General features: G+C 37.9%; 1 protein-coding gene across 1 annotated transcript in view; it reads left to right on the forward strand.

Moving 5' to 3' along the window:
* The window catches only part of MGAT5 (alpha-1,6-mannosylglycoprotein 6-beta-N-acetylglucosaminyltransferase), a 114298-nt gene that overhangs the window by 38998 nt on the left and 50729 nt on the right, over window positions 1-24571 (forward strand). Inside the window, exons 2-5 of the mRNA XM_033065089.1 lie at window positions 4971-5359; window positions 9278-9445; window positions 21080-21156; window positions 22617-22706. Of these exons, the coding sequence (XP_032920980.1) occupies window positions 5122-5359; window positions 9278-9445; window positions 21080-21156; window positions 22617-22706 (573 nt within the window). The 5' untranslated portion in view covers window positions 4971-5121. The remainder of the gene's footprint in view (window positions 1-4970; window positions 5360-9277; window positions 9446-21079; window positions 21157-22616; window positions 22707-24571) is intronic.

The raw sequence follows: 24571 nt of genomic DNA on the forward strand, positions 1-24571 counted from the left end.
ATTACAAACTGTGAGCAGAGGGTGCCACAGAGCTGGAGCCATGGATTTAGCACTGATGGGCCTTTCACAGGTGCCTTTTCTAGCTGCTGTGCCTCCTTTTCAGCTTTTACTGCTGTTAAAAGAAGCTCAAGGTTGCATCTCGTCATTGACTACTAATTGACCATCACTGAGTAACTCACAATTTTGGGGCCTCTCCTTTCAACTTGTGCCTGTATTTTCCAGCTCTTGATTCTTACCTCATATCTAAGCTGTTTGCTGTAACAAGAGGCACCTGGTATCTATACTGTTTTCCCTAGAATAATTTCTAGGAAATTATTACCGTTTTCCAGCTCATACAGTTTTTTCTAGAATAATTTCTTAAGCACAAGAAGCCAGAATGTGGGACATGTGTGTTTGGCATTGGAGTACAGGCCTTTTCCTAGCAGTGGCAATACTGTTTTTACTGAGCCACATCATACAAAAACACATATACTCTGTTTACTAGTCATGATGTATAAAATTGCTTATGTTTGAGTTTATAACAAACTAATAATTAAATACCACTCAGGCTGCTGTTTTCATCGGTGCAAAACATATTTGGCTATAGACAATTAAGGTTTTAGAACTGTGTAGCTACTGATGAATGCTGCATTCAACTGATGAAGAGTTTAATCTTGAGTATCCTGATTTAATCCTGAATATCCTGAGGATAGTGGTGTTCCAAGCTTACCCTAAGTACCATTTCTAATATAGGTACAGATTGGACAGAGAATGTCAAGCTGTGTATATGTACATACTTATAAAGAGATTTTCCTTAATCCCTTGTAGATGATTAATTCTCCTTAAAAAGTGAAGAGGAGTATGTGGATATGTGTCGCCAAAATCTGTTCACATGAAGATGAACTGTTTGTACTCTATTTTTAAACATTTTGTTAAAAAAGAGTAAAATCTTAAAATGCTGAAAAATGTGTGGTTTGTACCCCTGATGTACAGAGCTTTTTAATTAGAGTGCTTATCTGAGATGTTCTTGGTAGTGTGAGGTTTCTTTTGTATTGATGACATCAGCATGGTAATGTTATCCTCTCTGTGTAGTGAACTGACCAGCTGTTGAACAGGAGTTTATTAAATACAGAACAGAAAAAATCGGTTTGTAATGAAGCTATGTAATAGTACTTCTAGTATTTTAAGATTCTGATGCCTATGTGAATGGGTATAAGGTTTGCCCTTTCTCAAATATGTGAATCATTTTTGTTCAGGGTACGGGCAGCTGAGTTGTAAATTGTGGTATGTTTTTCACAGAAGCTGTAACTAGTCTGTTTAAAAACAGCTCCAAAAACCCAAACACCTGCCTACCACCCTGCAGAATGTTGTTTCAGTTGTGGTGGGATTTTGGCTGGTTAGAGTTGAATTTTAGAAAGAACATAACAAAGATGCTGTTTATTAGAGGCGTTCTTGCCTCGCGTATCCTTTCACTTTCATACTGTTTTTCACACTTGGTGTCTAGTCTGTACACATTAACTGCTCTGACTTAAGTCAGGAGGATATCTTCCTAACAGTTTCACAAACAAACTCACAACTATAACATCCAGTTTCCAGAGAGGGCTGGAATTATTTCAAGAGATGTCTTAGAGTGGGACCACATCTTTCCAAAGCTTAAAGAAGGAATGGGGATTGGGTACAAAAACAGCACCTGTCGTTCTTTAGAGGCACAAACAAATATGGGTGTTCATATCCTCTTTAGATATGTGCATTTGGAGACTGGACTAGGAAAAAACCTTAGTAATTTACAGGATTACCTCCTTTGGAACATTTATAAGATGTGCAGGAGAATAAGGGAAATACACTACTACCTGAAGTTTTGGGATGTCTTACTTGGTATGGGCAGAGAGAGAACTTGTCAGTCAAAATCCATCAGTGATTATAGTAGACAAATGTGTGTTTATTGCTTCAGGTCTTGCTCAATTCAGTTATTAATTTCCTGTCAAAACAGAAATACACAGAGACATTTCTGTGCTGCTGTCTTCATGTGTTCCACATCACCCCTTGATATCTTCTGTCCACTGTCCACTTAGGTACCAAATAATGACTCATTATAGGTGTGGTAATCATTAACTGGGGAGTAGTCGTGTTGCAGTCCTTGACAGCTATCAAATCTGGGATTAAATATAAACCAAAGCCAGTGCAGCTGCCCATGGAAGCACAGGGATTCTGCTGTGCTCTTTATAAACCTCCATGGCCACCAGCAGGGCTGTAAAGTTAATTAGTTAAGTACATGTTGTTGGGCACTCATCAAGTTGCTGGCCACTGGAATTGCTTGAGGAAAAACAGGGCTCATTGGTAATATTTGGGTTTGGGGTTTTCTGTTTGTTTGTTTTTGAAATAGTGAGGGCCATTCTTCCATCTGTCAATGAATTTTAGTCCTTTCTTATGGCAAAATTGTAATATTTGGTGTCTATCTTCTTACAGTTTTTAAGTGGATTTAAGGTTTATTTTTTTATTGATAAATAGAACAGAAAAGTCAACACCTCTTTAAGTAGATCATTCTGATAGTTCAGTGTCATTTCGCTGTTTCTTATACCATCTTTCTTTCTGTTCGAGAACTTTGAAAAGAAGACTGTGAAATACTTGCATTTTTAATTGCTGTTTTTAATGTTAATTATGTTCAGAGGGTTTTTTTTTCCCTAAACAGCTAGTCATAAACAATCATTAGCACTTGTCTGTTATAATATGGTGGTGATAGGTTTACTTTCTTGTTCTGTGTTTTCTGCTTCACAAACAAGTGATAATTGAGGAAGAAATATTGACTGTTTAACCACAGATCTTATTGCTGTACAGGATGCTGAAACTAAGTCACTGAGGGAGTTTATCTTGAATATTTTAAATTTCTTTTTAAAGTCACGGTACTGTTTTAGATTATAGAATTTTTTGTATTTTGTCACACTCATTAATGCAAAAGAATAGTGAAACTTTCAGCTTTAATGAAGTAACAATATTCTACTGTTCAGTCAGACCAAAAATATCTCAAGACTATGGTTAAACAAACAGAAGAAGTAAAATTTCTCCCTGCCATTTCTTGGAAAATTCCCTGACATTTATGTAGAGCAGCATTAAACAGAATCCTTCATTTTCTCTGTTGAGACAGTTCATTTTCATTACTGAGATATTTTCAGTGTGGAAAAAGCCAGCTTGAGGGCTTTATCATGTTTTTCACTGTATTTGCAATTAATTTCTGTCCCATTCCTCCTCAAGGAAAAGCTGGCTGCAGATTGTTCTTTTAGCAGCGTGGGTGCATGGGACAGTGCCTGCCTTGCCTGGTTTTAGTTCAAGTAATGTTCCTTCACTTCTACAATCAGTCTTTATCAGTGATGTGAAATGTGCACACCCAAGACACGTTGAAGATTGTTGCATATAGCTAAAACCCTATAAAAGAAAGGCTCTATAGAATCAGGCCTTGTCAGCTGAACTAACAGCTAACCTGTTGAGTTCCCACGAGAAATGAATTCTAAGAATGAAAATCAGTTTGCATAACAATATATTCTTGTGAGAAAAACAGGTTGCACCTGCAAAAACAAGAATTCTATTCCATGAGAATCCATAAAGAAAAAAAACATCTAAACACCTGTGTAAAGAGAGAGTCTTAGCACACACACACAAGCACCTTCTAACCAATGAATTGAGTGGCAAGAAAGTCACTTACCAACTGGAGTTAAACAGGAGGTGTTTGAAAATTGTATATAAATGAGCTGTAACACTGAAGTGGGGCTTTTGCTGCTGGAACTTTGAAGCGTGGTGCTTGTCTTTATTTGCTGCCATTGTTGGAGAAGATCAGTGCTCCAAAGGTATTTCTGTCCCACTGCAGAACTCCTGGTTCAGCTGGCAGCAGAAAATCTATAGGGAATTTTAACAAGCAGGGAGCTAGCAGGGATCTGAGTAATTATCCTATTAAAACAGAGCAACATCTGCATTATCTGTGCAAGCACTGAGTGGAACATTATGTTCTCTAATCCTGTCTGGGAGCATTATGAAGTTAAAAGGATAACATTTTACCAAATCTGTGTTCTAACATGATAGGTTACACTTAATTACCTTTTAATTACCCATCTTGTGGTTGGACTTTAAGCTAAGGACCCTGCCTCTAACTCTCATCACAGACCATTTCTTGCCTTTGGATTCTTCATGACTGATTTTGTAATTGAGTTTACCTTGCAAAGTTGGTCCTACTGCATCTTGAAGGCCTTTATTTCAATTCTTTCTCCCTTGTGTGTGAAAAACTGAGAATGTTAGTTTGTGTATAAAAGACATGTTGCAGCATTCAGAAATTTGAGTTTTCGATTTAGTTGCAAAGAGCAACCTTGTTGAGTATGTTTTATGGATAAGGAGTAGCTGTGCTCAGCAGAGGCCACACAGGAACAGGACATTATTCCAGCCTCCCAACTGCTTGCAGTAGAAGCCAGGAGAGTGTATTGGCTTAAATAATGTAGATTTCTTCTTTCCTCTTTACCCCTGAGGGAGTCTGATTTCCTGATCACCTATCTAGCCATATGCTGTAGCTCTTGCCAGGGACTCCGAGCAGTGTCACTGCCAGCTAAAATTACTTGTTTTCTGAGAACTGAATTACATGGAGAATTGTCTTAAATTGCTGCACTGGCAACATTGCAAAGTTTTGCATACACACACAAATAAATGTGTAACAGCAGCCTTACTTTGAAATGCAGCTCAGAAACCACTTCAGGCAGGGAATTTGATCCAGATCCTGTGAGGTGTTCTCCACCTGCTCAGGCACATCACTCCTGCTTTGTTGTCTTTCCAGCGCTTTTCTCACCCTCTTTTTGCTCTGGCTACTCCATTACAATGATGAGACATGCAAATTAAACATTTACAAAGCAAGGTATTGTCTCCTCCTGGTTTGTACCAGTTAGAGGGAAGACCTGGTGTGGCTGGTAAAAACTTCAGGTGTGCTAACTGTGCTCCTTTCTCTCCTCTCTCAACAGGATGGAACTGAAATACGGATATGTGCTGACAAAGGAGTTGGAATAAGACTGAGTCCTGCTCTGAGATATTTATATACCTGGACCATGAACTTGCTTTTTGGCTTTATGCTTTAGGAACCTTTGTAGTAACAGTGTGAAGCTGTTGGGAATCATGGCATTCTCTCCATGGAAGCTGTCCTCCCAGAAACTTGGCTTTTTCCTGGTGACTTTTGGTTTTATTTGGGGAATGATGCTTCTGCATTTTACTATTCAGCAACAAACACAACATGAAAGCAGTTCAGTCTTGCGTGAGCAAATTTTGGACCTCAGCAAAAGATACATCAAAGCATTAGCTGAAGAAAATAAAAATGTAGTTGATGGGCCTTATGTTGGGACAGTGACAGCATACGGTAAGTGTGTTCTCTGGATTATTTGATAATCTGATTACAGCTTTTTCCTCAATTGTCCAAACACTTTGCTTCATAATTCTGCTCAATTAGCAGTACTTACCCTGTGCATTTTCTGTACAAATGGAGAAAACGACCTTGCCTTTTAGGTGGGACAAACTTTACATTTCCAATCAGTTGGAAATAAAGCTGTCTGCTAATTTTTATTACATCTGTCTAGTAGCTCTATCTGGTATGCCTTAGGTTATTTGTTAGAACTCAGTTTTAAAAAATCTTTTTGGTGTTTTTAAGAAAGTTGGGAGGCTTTTCAGTTCTCGTTTATGTGTTCTAAGAAATTGTGGAAAAACTTGCCTTAGTTGTTATTTCTTCTTCTTTCCCATTTCACTTCTTTGTTCAGTCAATTTACTTAATGTTTAAGTTTTTTTATCTGGCATAATCTTAAATTAAGGTTAAGTATATCCTATTTGCCTCAGGGCAGAAAACTCCCTGAGTTTTAGTGCTTTATTTGGCAGTAGGTTTTAATCCTTACTCTCTTCCAGTTTGTACATGAGAGTTAAGTTTTCGTGCATGTGTCAGACAAAGCAAGCAGAAAAGAACAAATAATATTACCCAAAAATATTACTAAAAAAATATATATAATCAAATTTCAGGTTAGGTGTGGTTCCTTTTCAGTCTGTTAAGATCACATAATACACCTTGCTTGTTTAGCAGTTTTTAGACTCACTCTCTTTCCTACTTACCTATGCACTCCCAGACTGTCTGGAAAAATAATTAGTCATTTAGATTTGTTGTCTTGTATAGTTGTCTTAGTATTCAGCTCTGAAGAAATGGAGCAGATAGTTTTCTTAGACAAAGAATATAGATTAGGATGCACCAGATAGAACAGCTGCACTTTTTTCTCTAGTTTTCTCTTAATACTCTAGACTTTTTGGTGCATGCATATCCTGCTGGAAGGTTCTCTCTGTGTCTTGTTTCTGTCACCAGTCTTTTTTCCTCTAAAAAGCAAATTTTTGATTTGGTGTATTTGCTTGCCTGTAAACCTAAGATATTATCCCCAACATGGCCAACAATTAAATTGCTTCATTGCTTAAACAACAACCTGCCCTTAATCTGTAACTCCAGATTTGTGGCTGCATGTTGAACTATACTGGAATTGGAGCCTTACGAAGTAACACAAGCAAAACAGAGTGGTACCAGACCAATATTTGGGTTGAGGATTTCAGCAAGTAGAGATCCATAGAGGATTGTGTGGTTAGGCTCAAAACAAAACTTTATCAGCTGTATAGCCATTCCAGTGTCCTGTTACTGTGCAGGGGTTCTTGATGGTGGATGAATTGAGAAAGAAACAACAAGCCCCAAACAATCTGGCTCCAGATACTGAAGGTAACTGCATTAATATGGGTACAGGATATCCATAAGCATAGTTCCCCCTGCAGCTTGTTGCCTGTGGCATTAATTTCCTGTTCCAAATCCTGCTGGGGAATAAGCTGACTTGCCTCCAAACACTGGTCAAGTTCCCAAGGAGGAGTTAAACTGCATTTGGAGGTGGCTGAAATAACTTTGTGACACTTCCGTGAAGGGAAAGCCAAGGGTTTTGTAGCAATTTCAAGTCCATGGCTGAGAAGATTTTTAAGATTAAAGGCTTAAATTTAGTTTGGCCAGGTGTTTTCAACAAAGTAGTTTGGAAAGATAGCAAATAATGGTAATGCAGTTATTTAAAATATTTCAGGGAAAAGCACTATGGTGAATGAATAACACCATATTAAATAATATTTGATGAAACTGGGTAAGGTAATTACTCAATAAGTTAATTTTTCCTGTTTGGCATACCAAATGACTTGTTGCTAGCAGATAATCAGGTTAACTCTTCAGAAATAAACACATTAATGGCTAATGTTAATAATAATTGGTAGAGGTTTCTTCAATAATCTGTGAAAATTAATGCTCTTGCTTATTTAGACTTTTTATTTTTATTAATGTTATCCTCTAATTGCTTGAAGTGAGTGCAGTCGTGATTTCCATGTTCAAGAGTAAATTTAATGTTTGCTTGGTTTGGCTGCTTTTATCCACCTGAAAGGTTTTCAGTCATTCCTTAATTGTGGTTGCACAGCTTGTTTACTTTCTCACTTTTTCTTTCTACCATGTATTCACCTGTCAGGTAGGTGGCTCATATTTTTTCCTTTTAAAAGTTATAGCTCAGATATACACAGTGAATATCAGATTTTTTTTTATAGCAGTAAACAGTTCTTATACAAAAATTGTATGAATCTGTGCTTCAGCCCTCCCCTTCTCAAAGTAACCTCCACTTTCCCCTTTGTTCTGACAAGATGTCTCTCATATCAGTGCTTTGGTTTCAGAATTTAAAAATAATAAATTTGAACCTCTTTTGTCTTTATGATCTGTGTATGCTGTTAGGTAGGCTGCGTTTCTTCTTCACTGTTTCCTGAATCATTTTTACTACTTTTTTTTCCTGGACTTTTTCTTCCTTCATTACTGTGCTTTTGTTCATGTTAACTCCAGAGTTTCCTTTTCTCCTGCACACTGTGCCATTAAATAACTTCTGGACCCCTTTTAAAATAGTCCAGATGTGTGGACTAGCGCTTCAGATTCTACCTTCTGATCTTTACAGGACAAAGGAAAACACAGTTATAATGAGAAAGATTTCTTTATGGCACCATGGAATAAATATGATTCTCCTTTTGTTTGGAGAAAACAATTACAAGCTTTCTAAAGTAATAGCATTTTCTTATTTAGTCTCTCATTTGCACAAGAATTGAGATATTCATGGGAAAATTGCTTTTAAAAAAGCATGGAATGAATGTGGCAAAAATACAGCTGATATAGAGGCAGTGGAATCACTTCAGAGATGTGGAAAAGTTTTCTATTATAGACCAGAATGTTATATGTTGTATGAAACAGAAAATACATTATACCAAAACACATGCAATTATTTTATGTAATTAAATGGAAAAATAATGTAAATTCCTCATACCAAATTCTTTTATCTTTACAAAGGTAAATGAACAAAGGACAATGGTTTCATCTTCTTTGGCTTCTTGCCATTATAATTACACAGTTTAGTCTGAGAGTGGTCTAGTTTTTTCCTCTTACCCTCAGTTCTTTTAGCTTGCCAAAGTGTCTTGTGTTCCTTCAAGGAATCTGAAAAAAAGAAAAGCCAAGGAAAAAAATTTCAGAGAATTCTTTCTGTGTTGTCATTTGATGTGCAAATTCCTGTTATTGTTCATTGCCATCCATGCCAAGGAAATGCTGTGTCAGACCAAACAGAGACAATCATCAACAGAATGAAGAAAGGAAACATGATTTTTGGTGTTCTGTGAATACAACAGAAAGGTTGACCATAACTTTTTTTTAAAGAAATTTTTATCTATTGTTAATTTGCCAGTGCATAAGCTGGTTATGTGGAGATGCAGGAGGAGGATTTGTACTGGCTCAAAGCTCTCCTGTTTGGGAAGGGGATTTTTATTCCCAGGTGACTGAGTATCAACAGACTGTTCCTCTGATAGTCCTTGAATATGAATTTAGATTTAGACTCATTATTATTTAAATTGCTTCTTATTACTTGAGCCATTGCAAAGCAAGCATTTTTCTGTTCCCATAAAGGCTCATGTTTCACCTTGAATATGAATATCTGTGAGAGTTGCACTGTGCTTTGTAAAACAGGCTGACAGGTTTCATGGCCAGGGAAACTTGTATGTGAGGCTGAACAAAGTAGGGAACATGAGTGCATAGAGCTGGTAATGGCAGAGATTTGCACTGAAAATTGTGTGTATATGTCTGTGTATATATATGTATATATATGTATCTATGCATTTATCTCCTGTCTCATTCTTGTATCTATTCTTTGATTCTGTCTGACAAGTGTGCCCTGCATTATTAAGCAGTTTAACTTTTCATTTTCAGATTTGAAGAAGACACTTGCTGTCCTGTTGGATAATATCTTGCAGCGCATCGGGAAGTTGGAGTCCAAGGTGGAAAATCTTGTACTTAATGGAACAGGAGCAAACTCGACCAACAATACCACCACTTCTGCTCCCAGCTTAGGAGCTGCTGAAAAGCTTAATGTAGCAGGTGTGTATGGCAATTACTAAAATTATTTATGGGCTGTTTAATCTGAACCTTTTCTTCTTGAGCATAACATGATTTTTCAGTGTTCACAGTCTAGCCTTTATCAATGACAAACTGAAGGCCAAGCTCAGTGGAAGATTTTTCTTCTGTGGTATCTTGAACACATTAGAAAATCAAAATCTCTGCTAAATGGAATAGTTCACCCATTTATAGTAGATATCTCAGGTTTAAATGGTTGCACTTTAGAATGATCAAACTGGGGAGATCTTTTTTCTCAAATCCTAACTATTTGGTAGTTGGTATCAATCTGCTCTGCCGTTCTACCATATGCATTTTGTTGGTTATTAACTGAAAGAAAACATTTTCTGTATTTGTTGGTCATGATTTTAAAATGTCTTTCCCTACAGTGCTTAATAGCTCTTAGGATTTGCCACAGAGAGATCACCTACCTGGTACATTCAGTTAAAATAAAAACATGTTTTGAGATGACATTTGAAGTCATTCATTTTGTCTTCAGTGAATGGACTATTTTGTTCTGCCATCAAGCTGAAACCAGTACTGACCATCCTGACTCATAGGAAAGTCTGAGTCTAAGTCCAATGGTCTGTGCAGTCCCAAAAAGAGAACAGAGAAGAAGAGTTAAGGCAACTTGGTAAATAAGTTGATAATTGTGCTCCTGTGCCTTGTCTGTCCTTGGGTTTCATGCAAAAATAAGTATTTCTGTTGAGAAGGTGTTACTTGCTGAAATTCTCAAAATAGAGAAGCAAATGCTGCTTTTTGTAGGGAAATGCCACTGGAACAATCTAGGAAAGCAGATTTGCAAGTGATTGCCTGATGGAATGTGGCAGCAGAGTTGCTCTCAGCTGCTCAGTCCTAACTGCATTTATCTGAACCAGGGTGCTGAAGTCATGTTATCTGTTGGTCAGACAGATCTTTCCCTCCACCACCTGCCTTGGTCTTGGTAGAGCTGAAGGCAGATCAGGAACAAGCATCTGAAGAGGTGCAGCACCTGCAGGGTGCTGACAGGCTGTGCCACCTTCCTGCCACAAGGCATCCAGCACAAGATCTTGGTTGGAAAAACTTCCAATGAGATGGAAAGTGAATGAGTACAGCCCTGTTGGAGTTTCTGTGCCATATATAAAATGAAAAACATCCCTGTATGTTTTCTTTTTGTAGCTGGACAAAAGACTCGCTGCTGTTATTCCCTTAGATTTGCAGATAATTGGAACATGAGTTTTCCGTTTGCAATGTTTTCATTACTTCGTACTGCCTGAGGCTTGCTCTGTGGCAAAGAACACAATTCCTTTTATTAGAGATGCAGGTTTTTTACCTTTGATTCTTGAAGTTAAAATGTCTGAAGCACTGGGTTAAAATGTCTGAAGCAACCATTAAACAGCAGCAACAGGAAAAAGCTTTAGGTAAGAGTTCCTTAAGGTTGGATTAATGTATTGGATAATGATTGGATATTGTCACTGCTCAGGTACCTCTGGATTGGGTAGTACCTAGGGTTAGAGTAGAGCCTGTGTTAAGTGCCTGCTCTTCATCCATTTGAAGCAATCAGTGGCAATTACTCAGATCAGAGACAGCCAAATGGAAATGAAAAACTTGTCTCCACTTCTTCCTTCGTGGCAGTTTCCTGACAGCACACTCTGGAAGCCATATGATGCCAGCATAATTGTAGTATAAATATCTTCTCTGTTACGAAGGAATTGTTCAGAAAATAAGCTAGGTGAGGACATTGTGAAAATACCAATGTTGATTTTGTCTGTAATATTTCAACAACATCCCTTTTATATTGCGTTAGAGCAATTGAGGTAATGTGAAAATTGTGGTGAAGGCATTTTATTACCCAACAGTTTGTCATTTTACTAGAGTTGAAACCAGTATGTGTACAAATACAGATGATACTTTTCTTTAGAACATTCAGCTGTTACACTGTGAAGGGATCACAACAAGCATGTTAGGATCACCCTTCCTCTCTTTACCAGTAGTAATATTTTAGTGCTGACTTTAGAGAAATTCATGTTACCAACTGTTAATGATTTTAGTCTTTCTGTCTGAACAACCACAGTGTTTATGGAGCATCTGATTAACATAATGTTTAATAATTTTGGTAATCTTTTTTAAAGGCCTCTTGAGTTTTGTTTTTTTTTTGCCTCAGAGTTGCTGCTTTAAACTCTGCAGTAAATTGTGGTTTATAGCCTCATTTGTCAGTGCACCGTCATTACCAGACTTTCCTACAAGAGTCCTGCTTCCAGTGGAGCTATGTCATGCATTTATTGTTTTTGGATTGAGATTTCACAGTACACTGACACCTCTGATTCTATAATTTGTACAACCATGCCCCTTTATCTATGGAAAGCCTTTCTGAAATAAGTGAGGCTTCATGTTCATCCTGTAAACCTTGGCAGAAAAGAGTGGAACCACAAATCATCCTGAGATCTGCATTTTGTTCCTCCTGACCTTATGTAAAGGTTACTGTGTCATATACTACAGGAGTAGATAGAGATGATAAAATAAGACATAGAATGGCAAGGAGGTTGTTATGCTCGAAGTATTTAGCCTCACTACTGATTCCAACAAATTCAAGAGCAAAACATAATATTTTTCTTACAGTTTAAAAGTGATTATGATGGCAGGCTAGACTGGTCAATCTGAATATACTGTAAGCTTTTCTTCATTGTGTATTTTAAGTATTGATATCACTTCCATGGAAAAAAAAAAATTAGTACTCATCTGCAAACCAAGAAGAACAGAGATTATGATGATTAATCAGCATTTCTTCTTCTGAGGTCTCTCTGCAAGTATAGAAGTTAATAAATAGAAAAGCTTCTTTTTCTTGGTTTAAACCATGTTCAACAAAACAAAATATAGTCTTGGCTGTATAAAGTAAGATGAACCACAAAATCTGGAGACATCTGGTGTTGGGCCAGGACATGTTGAAACCTGGAGTTTATAATGCATTGTAATTTGCTTCCTGAAGGAATTAGCAATAACTTCTCTGAAGGAGCCTGACAGCAGAAGAAAAAAGAAGCACTGACATGGGAAATAATCAAGTTGTTTAGCAGTTTGAAAAAAGTACCTATCTTTGTTTTGAGTTATGAAACAAATTTCTTTCCTTTTTAAGTTGTTCCACATGTTGCTATCAAGTGTGGTCTAAAACGGAGGCAGCAGTGGTGAAATCTGCCATGGAAATATCACTCTGTGGTTGTGTGGAGTTTTTGGCAGATAAGAAGATCTGAAGAAAATCCATCTGGATTTGACTCCTTCATGATAAGGAAGTGATAATGGTAGTAGAAATTATTGAGGATTTAGCAAAGACTGTAACTTAACTGTCTCTGAAGTCAGAGAACTAAACTTTCTTTGGTTTCAGTCTTGAATTTTGATTACAGGGCTGGAACACCTCTCCTGATAAAGGCAGGCTGAGAGACTGGGGTTGTTCAGCCTGGAGAAGGGAAGGCTCTGTGGAGAACTTAGAGCCCCTTCCAGCACCTAAGGAGGGCTACAGGAGACCTGGGGAGGGACTTCTCACAAGGGCTTGGGGGGATAGCACAAGAGCAAATGGCCCTAGGCTGGAGGAGGGCAGGTTTAGATTAGATATTAAGAAGAAATTTTCTGAATGTTGAGACACTGGCACAAGTGTCTACACATAGAGCCTGTGGGCTCCCCATCCTTGGAAGTGTTCAAGGCCAAGCTGGATGGGGCTTGAAGCAGCCTGGTCTAATGGAAGGGCAGGGGATTGGAACAAGATTGTCTTTACAGCCCAAACCTGTTCTCTGATATTGGGACTCTCAATCTAATTGCTATGTATATGTAGCCTGTACTGTGTATTCTTACCCTTACTGTGTTTAGCTTTAGTGTGTTTACTCTGGTACTACACCTAGTTCTCCCTCTGAAGTTAGTTTTATGGAATCTTTTATTAAGGGAAGGCTAAGAGCAAAATTGCTTTTTTTCTCTTTTTGGCTCTCTGAAAGGATAATAGAGCATGAGCTCTTAGTAGCATAAATATCTTTAATCCTGGAGGAGCTGAGGATGAGACTTGTGCTAGAGCATGAGGCTGCATAGAATATGTTGAAAAGCAAAGCTGTGAACCCTTGGGGAGCTTAAGTGTTACTTCCCCCCCCCTCCCCTTTTTAGATCCATCTGTAAAGTCATAAGCTTATTTTGCTTTTTCTTCTTCCTTCCACAAAACCATCAAACAATCTGGTGGTTTTGAAACTGACAATTTTCATCTGCTTTTTCAGAACCTCCATTTTATTTATGGGAGAGTGAATTGTTAATAAAGATGCTTATACAGCTTCGGCTGATAGATTTCAAATGCAATAAAACTGTCTTTCCTTCTCTCTCTTTTTTTCTATTTATCTAAGTTGTATCTGAAAAGCTTCTGAGATATTTGATAACCATCTTTTTTGCATCTGTGGGAAGTAATATATTCCCATACACACAGGAAAGTATTAATCTAAACTTTGGGTGTCAAGGAGATAAGAGTTTTCATCAGCCTTTAGAACAGGAAGCTTTGAGGCACTGCCACAAATGACACCCTAAGTAAATTTAGAGTTGCTGTTGTGGAGACGATTAAACAGAAATACAAAACCATGGCACTTTCAAGCAGAGCTTGTCTACAGGGCTGCATCTTTGGTTCCATGTGACAGGCACAGGATCAGTTTGGTTTAGGCAATTTAGTTTTTAACAGTTGTGCTTTTCTAAGATAATGATCAAAGAAATCCCTGATATTTGTGGGACAGGATTGCACTGTCATGGTTCATCAGATAGGGCAATCTGCTTGCACAAACATGATCAGGGAATCAGTCCTCTGTTTTTGTGATGTGATGTTTTTGGTGAGCAGTGGGAGTGGGGTTAGTGTGTTGTGGGATAGGTTTCTTTAGAGGTGGTCATTGCTCTTTCTGTGCTTTTTCAGTGAAAAGCTTAATTTTTTATAATCTTGACCATCTGACACCCCAGATATAATTGTACTGAAAACTCTGCCAGGCTTGTTTACAAAACGTTCTTTTGCCTTGAAAAGTGCTGCTTTGAATGATTTTAATTGTGTGTCTTTGATCCCACAAAAATGAGCAAGTGCAGGTTTATGTTAAATCCTCCTCAACCTTCCCCTTGTAAGAGCTGGTGCTTGTGTACAATTCTTACAATTAACAATTCTTGCTAAACCTAAGGACAACCCAGGCTCAGGTTGCTGCACGTAGCACTGCACAGTGAGGGAGGACATTTCTGCTGCATCTGTTCAAAGTTTCCATAGCCTTTCTGCCTTGTGCATTAACTTGTTCTGCTATGTTGGCTGTTCAATTCCCTTTTAACAACTTTAGTTTTAACATCTTTAAAGTCACTCATTAAGATGCAGACTTCAGTGTATACTTGTCGTTGAAGACATGATGGCTTGGATGCCTGTCAGATACCTGGCATCCTCCGTGAATATGTAGCAAGGCAGGCTGACAAGTCAGCTTGGCAATGCTGCAACAAGGTTTTTTGTTTGGTTTTTTTTTATTTTTAACGTTACTATGGTGAGAAGGACCTCTGTCATGGTATTTATTTGTTAAGATTTTCCCCCCTCCCACAAAGGCAGTTGTGTGGGGCTGGGGATTTTTGTGTGCCCTCAACCATGGCTGTCACAGCACAGAGTGCAGAAGACCACTGGTGAATATTTTCCACTGCAGTTCAAAGCTGTGTTAATAATGATGAAGGGGGCTCTTAGTGGTCCCCTGGGCTGCATTTTGATTAACCACTTGACTACTACTTGAATTCTAACACTGCATTGATTTCAGTAGTGCTAATGGAACACAGCAGCACAGCTTGTGTGAGGAAGGACTAGAGGTAGAAAAGTTAATTTTCTTTAAATCGTACCAACAATTTGCTACAGAAGTTTCTAAAATCTTAGTAGAAAGCATTTTGTGCTCTGCATTTAAAATCTTGAAACCTTTAGTTCATTTGATTGAATATGTTGTTAGTGTTTTCAGCTCACACTGCAAATTCTCTCTTTAAAGAAATCTTACCAGCTGGAGATGAAAAATGTGAATTGAATTGAGAATGTGTTAATTAGTTGGAAAAGGGAAAGAAGACCTTACACAAACTAAACCAGCCTTAACTACAGTCTGTGTCTAACTACAGATACCAGATTTCAGGACTGAAATAGAATGAATTCAGTTTCATGAATTAAAGTAAGAATAGTACTTATATTTAATGATCAAAACCAGAAGGAGAACAGAGATAAAACTGGTGAATAGATTTGATCGGATGTGATCACTCTGACCTTATAATGCTAGAGAGGTTCTGTATTTTATGAGATCTGCTGATGGGAACACTTTTGACTTGAGCTATTATCTGTGCTGTATATCATCAAAAAATACTTTAATATGCATTAGTCTGAAAATCAGAGTTTAAGCCTCAAGGTTCCAAAGTACATCATTTTTAGTGTCGTGTTAAATTCTTAATACATTTCTATTCTCAGAAGAACACCAAGCTGGTCCTTAGCAGAGTAGGTAGGCTGCTGGTGTCAGCCTGCAGTTTCAGCTGTATTGCAGCCTTTTCATTTGCTTCAACCAATAATGCTATTTTAAAATTCTTATGACAAACACAGCACCTATCAAACAGCACTCACTGCTGAGTGACTAATTATAACTCTTATTCAGTGTACTGTCTTAGTGGAATATTTCTAGACTTCCTAACTGTCTGATGGAGAAAAATTGAAGCAGAATTTTTTAGCCTATTACAAAGCACATTATTTGAAGGATGTGCAACACAGAAAAGGGAGAAAATATGCACATAGCACTTACTATTGCTCATTTTTACTGTTTTATTAAAGAGCAGCTTGAAAGCAAACAAAAATCAATTCCCTACCACAGACTGTGCTTTTAGCCACATCATTTCCAACGTGGGTGTTGTAAACCTTCACTATTGCAAATAAAACCTGTGGACATGGAATTTAAATGCAGGAGGCAATGAAGACCTGCATCTGTGAGCTGATATTTAGGTGCTGAAGGTCTGGGGCTTTAGCAGGTGCAGTTGCTCATACCAAGCAACAAGAGAGAAGAAGCTTCTTTTCCAGTGCAGGGTGGGTGGCTTAGCTCAAATCTGCCACGTGGTTGATGCTGACGTGCCAGACTTTGCACTGAAACAACTGAGGATTGTTCACAAGTTCAGGTTCACCTGCTGTGCTCTAACCATGCCTGATGCAAAGCTGTAGATCATTTGTGAAGGGAGCATATGGCTCCTTTCTAAACACGAGGATGGAGTTTGTTAGTTATATTTTAAATATCCCAGGACCTCACAAGCAATATTTAAAGAGGTTTTTTTAAATCTGCAGTTGGTTGATGTTTTATCAATGTTTTTCATTTTTTTCCAGGATGACCTGTACCAATTGCATGCTTTTAGAGTATAATATGCCATGTTCATGGTTTTAGTTTGTTAGTGCATTGACTTCTAATGTAACATCATATGAGATAAATGCTTAATAATTGTCTTTTCATAACAGCAGCCAAGAGAAAATAAGCTATGAAAAATTCAAAAACACTTAGGTGTGTGTAGAACAGGAGTTAATATAATGGCTCACACAAAGTTTAGGAGAAAAAGGTGTTTATTAACTACTGTTGCTTTGTACTAACTTGACAGTTGTGTTTCTAACTTTTTTTTGGCTGCAAGTTCTAAGTTTTGGCTGGGAAAAGAGGTTTCAGATCTTGCATTTTAAATTGCATAAATCCTAATTAAGGATAAAAATTCTTGTGGTTTCTCAAATACTATTCTCCAGCAAAAGTAACTTTAATGTCTGGCTTAATGTAATTTTCCCCTTCAGGAAAGAATTATCCAACATGAATTTGCTAACAGCATAATACATCTGTCCAGACTTTTTAACAAAAATCCTCATAAGATATTAGGGTTTGGGGTTTTATCTCCAATGATGAAAACCTACTAAGTGTTGCTTTTCATGTTTTGGAAGATCCTGATGTGTAGATTGGCATCCCTGGGGGTCCAGGTCTTCATCTCCCTTGTCTTTATGATCACAGAAGTGTAAATTGCTGGTGTCTGGTTGAGCTTGGTCTCAGCTGCTCATGGGAAACACAAGATTTGTTCACCTCTGGACTCCTGTTTAGGGAGAGCCAGCTATGGGGTGTTACCAGCAAGCTCAAGCACACACTGAGTTAAAGTTCAAGCTGAGTTAAAATGAGCAGCAAGAGGAGCAGAAATGTAATTCTTCATACAGGGGCTGATCATTAAGAAAAAATTTGGGAGGGATGATTCTCAACCTAGAACTCCACTGACTGTGGCCAAGAAGAAAGGGTACAACCAGAGCAAGTAGTACTTGACTGGAACTGTCAGGATTATTCACTGGTGAATTCAGAGTTCTGCATTGAATTCTCAGGCTTATGTGTAAACCAGCACTGACTTGCCCATTTCTGCAGGAAGTTGTTGCTTTGGACAGCAGTCCTTGATGTAGATGTGTTTCCAGTCTGACTGCATCAGCTGGCTTCCTGTTCATGGGCACAAAGGAAAGACTGCTTCTCTAGGGAATACTCAGATGGAGCAGAATTGCATTTCTCTGTTCCTTCTCTTGTTCTTTCACATTCATTTCCTCTTGTATACACATATTGCTACATTTTTTTTCAGCTCTGGATAGTAGTTTTATGTAAGTTGTTTCATGGGACTATTTATATTTAAGTTTTATAGAATTGCCTTCACTGTGCTATTACCTGATTAGGAGCTAAGAATGAACAAGTGAAAGCTGATGTGGGTGCTTGGGATATGGTAAGGCTCTGTAGGAAGATGAGAGTGGAGAGCTGGTGATTGTGTAAAGCATCTCCTCTCTCTATGAACTGTGGTGGAGAAAAATCATGAACATTTTTGAGGAAGATGAATCCTTGGGAGTGTTTACTGTTGCTGGCAAAAAGGGGGGGAAGATGTCAGGTATTCTTGGTAATGCTCCCAGACACATTAATATTTCAGTATGGTTAAAGGTGATAAAGGAGGGCATTAGTGTTCCATGTTCCCTGTACAGATTTCCTGGAGAGATCCATGCTCTGTTTGTGTGTAACCCATCCCAGTGGAGGAGCAATAGTGGGACTGCTGTGAAAAAGCCTTAAAAAAAAGTGCAGCTGGCCACAGGGGACACCAGAAGCCTGAGAAAGTTCTGTAGCTTGTGCTGAGAAAAATGTCTGTCTCTTCCTTTTTACTTGGAATGGACAGGAGCAGGGAGGGCAGGGAGGGTTTCTGCTTGGGGAGTATCTCTGTCATCCTGCCATGACTGCTGGGAGCTGTGGAAGTGTCAGGCTGGTGCAAGGTGTGACTTTGGAAGAGGGGTTTTTTCTTGCAGGTAGATCTCACAAATACAGGGATCCTGTAAAACCTTGTGAGCAGTGAGCAACAGCAAAGATCTTTGCCTGTCAACAAAAACACACTGGGGTGCAGAGAATGTTTTCATACATGACAAAGCAAACATGTAGACTGCAGTTGTATATTTAACAAAAATCAGGCTGTTGTCTGTATTTTGGGTTTTTTTCCTCCATCTTTTGTTTCTTTAACAGGCCATGAGATCCCCATTAAAATGAAATATGGTATAAGTGATAACTTGGCACTGTGTGCTGTAAAGAAGGAATTATAGCTTGTGCTTATGTATTACCCTGTACTTAATGGGACTTAAGTAGAAGAGAGGATTTACTTGACTAACCTTCTGAAGAGGAAAGCTATCATATGATAGCATAATTAACTTGAGATAGAAGACATATTTTTATTTTAAATGACAAAATTCATGGCTCATTCTTGTTGGCAAGCTATACCCAGGCATTCAGCATTTTCCACCCTAAATTGAGTATGATGCTGAAAGTTGAACTTTCTCTATGGCTGAGCTGCATCTCTGATGTTGTACCAGAGATTTCAGAGGTCTTTTTTTGTTTTAGGAAGATCTTGAATTTGGCATGCCTATAAAATCTGTTATTTTGCATTCAGACTTATGAGTTAGGAAGAAAAAAAAAAAACGGAGAGTCTACAAACCCTTTTAGACCATAAAACTCCTCTAATGGAATTTTATTAATTATTGAAAATTATCATAATAGTAACCATGCCTCTATATTGCTGCTAGATCTCAGGAACTGATTTTGGTGTGATGCAAATAGAAGGTCTGACTCCTGAACTGCAGTAAAGCCAAATGTCCTATTATTATGTAGCTCTACTGACTGAATTGAGAATACACTTTTAAATTGCTGTTATCTGTATGCAGGCTCTGTATGTTCTTATTCAGAGAGAAATCAGAGCCTTAGATGGTGGTGGTCTGGTCTGCAAGAATCCCACAAGGATAAGAACACAGGCAGAATATTTTGAAAGTGCTTATTGATTTGAAATTACAAAGTCATTGTACAAACTGCTTTGCTTCAGTGCTATTGTCATTGGCAGTACAGCTCAGTTTGTCAAATGACTCCTGCTGCAGAGACTGACAAAGAACTGGGGACTTCCTGCCATGACTTTTTTTTCCCCATCAAATTGATTTTGCAGTGCTTTGCTCACATTTCAAGTTTTATCATTAAAAGAAGCTATTTGCAAAAAATTGGAAAATAGATAGATCAGGTTGTGGGTTTTGCATATAATAATGTAATGCAATGTTTTAACTTTTACCCACAGATTTTTGTTGTTATTCTATTCTAATACTGCAGCCTTTTTTTTGGGGTGTTTTTTTTTTTTTTTTGGGCTCTCTAATTAACATATTCTGGATGAAATTGTGCACAGTTACTGCAACAGCATAAAGTGTTCCTAGTTTGATGGCTGGCTGACTTTAATGATCTTGATTCTTGCCCGTAGGAAAAGCCAGAAATGATGCAGGTATAATTTAGATAACTGTGGGATGAACTACCTAAATTTAAAACCTTCTCCTCCACTGCCTTTGGCAAGAATCTCTCCACCATGGTAATAATTTTTCTTGCCTTAAAGGTCTGCATTAGAGGGTTCTTCTAAGAAGAAAGTTCCTTGGAGCTGAAGGGCTAATGTCCTTTAAAACTGCTGCTTTTTCCTTGGCTCATGGGCTGGAAATCTTGCTCCGTATTACAGTCTTTAACGTGTTGCAATAATCTAGAATGGAAAAATTATTAAAGTGGGCAAAAAAGGAAGAAAAAAAATCTTGTGAGACCACAGGAAATGTTTCTTGTGAGAGATGATGTAGTGCTACTCAGTTGTTAAATTAGATCATATTGCAACATCTATTAATTGGGTCATATATCTGGTGCCAGGTTTCGCATCATGGGTATTTGATAAAGTGATAGCAGAGCTTGAAAAACTAGTTTTATGTTTAAGAGCCATATACATCCTATAAATGTTTGACAAATGAAAACAAATTATTGCAATTTAGTCGTTTTCAGCACGCTTCAATAAGGAAATTATTTTCTTCTTGTTATTTTCAGTATGGATTAGCATAATCTCTGAGTCTTCATACTTCAATTTTTGTAATTCAGAACTTTTACTTCAAGTCAGAGTTGAAATTTCTGCGGCCATTTTCTTGTGTGTTCAAAAATAATAACAAATATTACCCAGTAGGACCCTTCACTCAGTCTCTGGACTGTGGATTCCTGAAAATCAAAGGCAGAATTTGTGAGGCTATCAGTCAGAACTGTGAAATGAAGCTCAGTTATGGTCTGTGTTTCTCTTTAGATCTCATAAATGGAGCCCAGGAACAGTGTGAATTGCCTCCTATGGATGGTTTTCCTCACTGTGAAGGGAAAATAAAGGTAAGTGAACTGATTTTAATCTGATGTGCATTCTATTAAAAATGGAACATATGTTGCAAGAGGTCACTACTCAGTGGTGTAAAACAAGAGCAAGTGAGTCAAAAATAGGATATTTAGGACTGTGTGTTACTGCAGCATTGCTCACCTCAAGCCTTTAATACTACTGCTGCAGAGAAATAAAGTGGCATCCTCTTAAGATAGGAAAATTTGCCATATAAAAATGCTGTATTATTTACTGAAAAGCCTTATTGTTTGAATACTATCTTGTTATTCAGAAACTTTTCCTTTTGGCAAACCCCTGTTCTCTTCTTCCCCATGATGAGTAATTTGGTGTTCCCCTGCCCCAGGGCTGTGATTCTGTGAGTACCTCACTCCAGCCCTTTCTTCAGTATGAAATTTCTTTCTTTCATCTCTTTGCCCACAAGTCTGTGTGGTTCCTCTGTTCCCTTTTTCTCTGGAAAACATTCTGCCTCTTCTACTCATGAGTAGGCAGTGCCTAGGTGTGCAACCAGAATTCTGGGATTCACAGTGGATTCTGCCTAAGTCCTGTATTTTACTAATATTACAGTTGGAAAGCCTAAATATTGCAACCCATCAGACTTTAGTTAGAAAAGGAAAACAGAAAAAGGCAACCAAAACAAAGAAACAAGCTCCAACAAGCTTGCAGAGATGCAGGTTTTTAAGGGTTTTTCCCTCCCAGGATATATTTCAAATGTAAGGGACACTGATTTATTACTGTGAATGCCCAATCCCTAAAAGCCCAGGTTGGATGAGGCTCAGAGCAAGCTGGTCTAATGGAAACTGTCCCTGCCCATGGCAGGTGTATTAAATGAGATCATCTTTAAGCTCTCTTCCAACCCAAACCATTCTGTGATCCTGTGATTAGTGGGGGACAGCAATAAAATTCCTGCTTGCTTAAATACCCAAGTATTTGTGAAATTAAAAGTCTCTACATTTTGAATCTCTGGTCTGTGTTTTGATCTGTTTTGGCAAACAGGCTGCATAGTGACTATGTAATAAATTATTGGAATATTGAAATATGAACTGAAATTCATTGTTTGCTTCTGCAGAAATGGCAGATTCTTGGCAGGTTTCAGTCTTGGTAACTGAAATGATCCGTGTAATTCTAGAGGGAGCATATCGTGGTGGGGAGCACACAATGCCTTCAACTCCAGCCACAGCCAAATGTCTGGATCCCAATTTTATTTTCCTTTTGAAATTTGTCTCTGCTTGCCTGGCTGCCAGTTTGTATAAGCTGTGCTCACATCTGCTGTGTTGTTGCTCCCCCAGCATTACTGAATGCAGAGATGCAGTGTACTGCTAATCATAACAAAATTCCTGGTTTGTTATTTGATATTTATAGTCACTTTGCCACTTCCTCCATTATTCCTGCGTGTGAAACAGAGCTGTTTTGTTGTACTTCAAACTAATAAACTTTTGTGTCTTTTCTTCTGTTACAGTGGATGAAAGATATGTGGCGATCAGATCCCTGTTATGCAAGTTACGGTGTAGATGGGTCCACATGCTCCTTTTTTATTTACCTCAGTGAGGTCAGTAATCTTTTCATCTGCAGAAGGGAAACAACATATTACCTTCAGTGCTTTTTCTCGAAAGAAATCATCATTTTGTTTGGAATAATTGTGGAAAGAGGAAAAAGTTATTAAAACGGAATTATTAAGTGTGTTGCTATTATTCATGAACTCTGCAGGGGTTCCTAGCCTGGAGAATTCTAATGTTTATAACTGCAGTGATGTAAGCAGCAGCTCTTCAGGGAGTCCAAGTTGGATATCCTGGGTGTGAAGCTCAGTCAGATCTTTTCCTTTAAACACTTTTTCTATTGCTTTTAATGCAGCTGCAGAGGTACTAATGTGGAGGCACTTGGAATGGAAAATTTAGAAAGTAGTGCTAGGTGGTCAGTTGTCCTAAGCAGCATGGCCACTTCCTGCTTGGAGACTGTGTGTGAATTGTGGAATCTGTTAGCAGAAACAAAAAAAACCCAAAACCCTGAATGTCACGTTTTAGAGTGAAGTTGCAGGTATCTTGGCTAAAGCCTTTGGTATCTGTCAGTGTTTTGTACACAGCTGAGTAGGGTGCTTGTCCTGGTGAGGCTTTTTTTCTGTTTCCTGGGTAACAATTATTTCCCAAATACTAATTTTGTCAATCAGATATCATGAGCTCTGTTACTGGCTTGAAGTGCACACACCAGAAATAGTCAGGTGTATTTGATCACTTGGCCTCTTCTTTCTTATAAATGAAATTTTGGTAATTTATGGCAACTAATCTTAGAAGTAGTATTAATATCCAGTGGCTCACTGCTTGCAAAGAACTGAAAGAGCCAATGTGGCTGCAGGATTGCAGCTAATAATAAATTTCTAGCTTCTGTAGGATTGGGAGGGTTGGCCTGGGATTTTAAATTACATATCTGAGATTAAAACAGTAAGTCTATTATAATAAATAACTCCACTGTAATCAAAGCAGTTTCTGTTGATTTACTCAGCTGACTGTTATTGAACTTCTGGGGGTGTTGCTTGAAGCAGCAACAGTTAAATGCATATCCAAAACATTTATCTGAAGGCATAACAAAGGCTGGGTTGAATCACAGTTTTGACTCATTCCATTTCAGTGTTGATTTATTTATGGACTGTGAAGCTATGGAAGGAAAAGATACAGGATGACTATATTATTTATCTTGTTATTTATCATAGAGGATAGGGATATGGTTTCATAATCATCTGAAATTGATCTAAGGTTTTTACTAGAAGGTTTGTTTTAGCCACAGCAGAGCTGTTTGGTCATTAGTATTCTGTCAACCAGCAGGTGCTTCATGGTTTTAATGCAGATATATCTTAAAAATGATGATGCATCTAAACTGAATGCAAGAATCTAACATTCTTCAATGACATTTATTATTTTGCATTTTTGTTGAATCCCAGTTTTTTACATGACAATCTTGCCTTATCATCAGTTTTGAAAAGTCAGTTGGTGTTGTTAGCTCTTTCATAATTGATCTTTCATGCAAATGTGAGCAGACTTTCAGAGGCCAGTAGTTGTTTTTTCAAGGGTCTGGGATTTGAAATTTTTCTTTAGGCAGCAATACTTAATTTGGTCAGCTTTCCATTTCATGAAGGAGTAAAGGTGCAATTAACCTGTGTGCATATTTGGTAACTTCAGAAAAAGGTCTTGTCCTTTTTTTTTTTTGGAGTGTTTTCTTATGACAGAATGTAAAACTAATATTGGGTGAGCATGTTATTAACCTTGAGTTTAAATTTGGCATTCTTAATCCTATGATTAATTTTATGATTAATGTCCAGCAGCAGAGGTTGAAAGCTTAAATGTTTGCGAATGGAAGCATGAAATGAAATTCTAATAACACTACAATGATGTGGATTTATGAGGTGTGTTGGCTGCTAGGGAT

This window comes from Catharus ustulatus, chromosome 7 (genome assembly GCF_009819885.2).
Source record: "Catharus ustulatus isolate bCatUst1 chromosome 7, bCatUst1.pri.v2, whole genome shotgun sequence".
NCBI classification, from domain to species: Eukaryota; Metazoa; Chordata; class Aves; order Passeriformes; family Turdidae; genus Catharus; species Catharus ustulatus.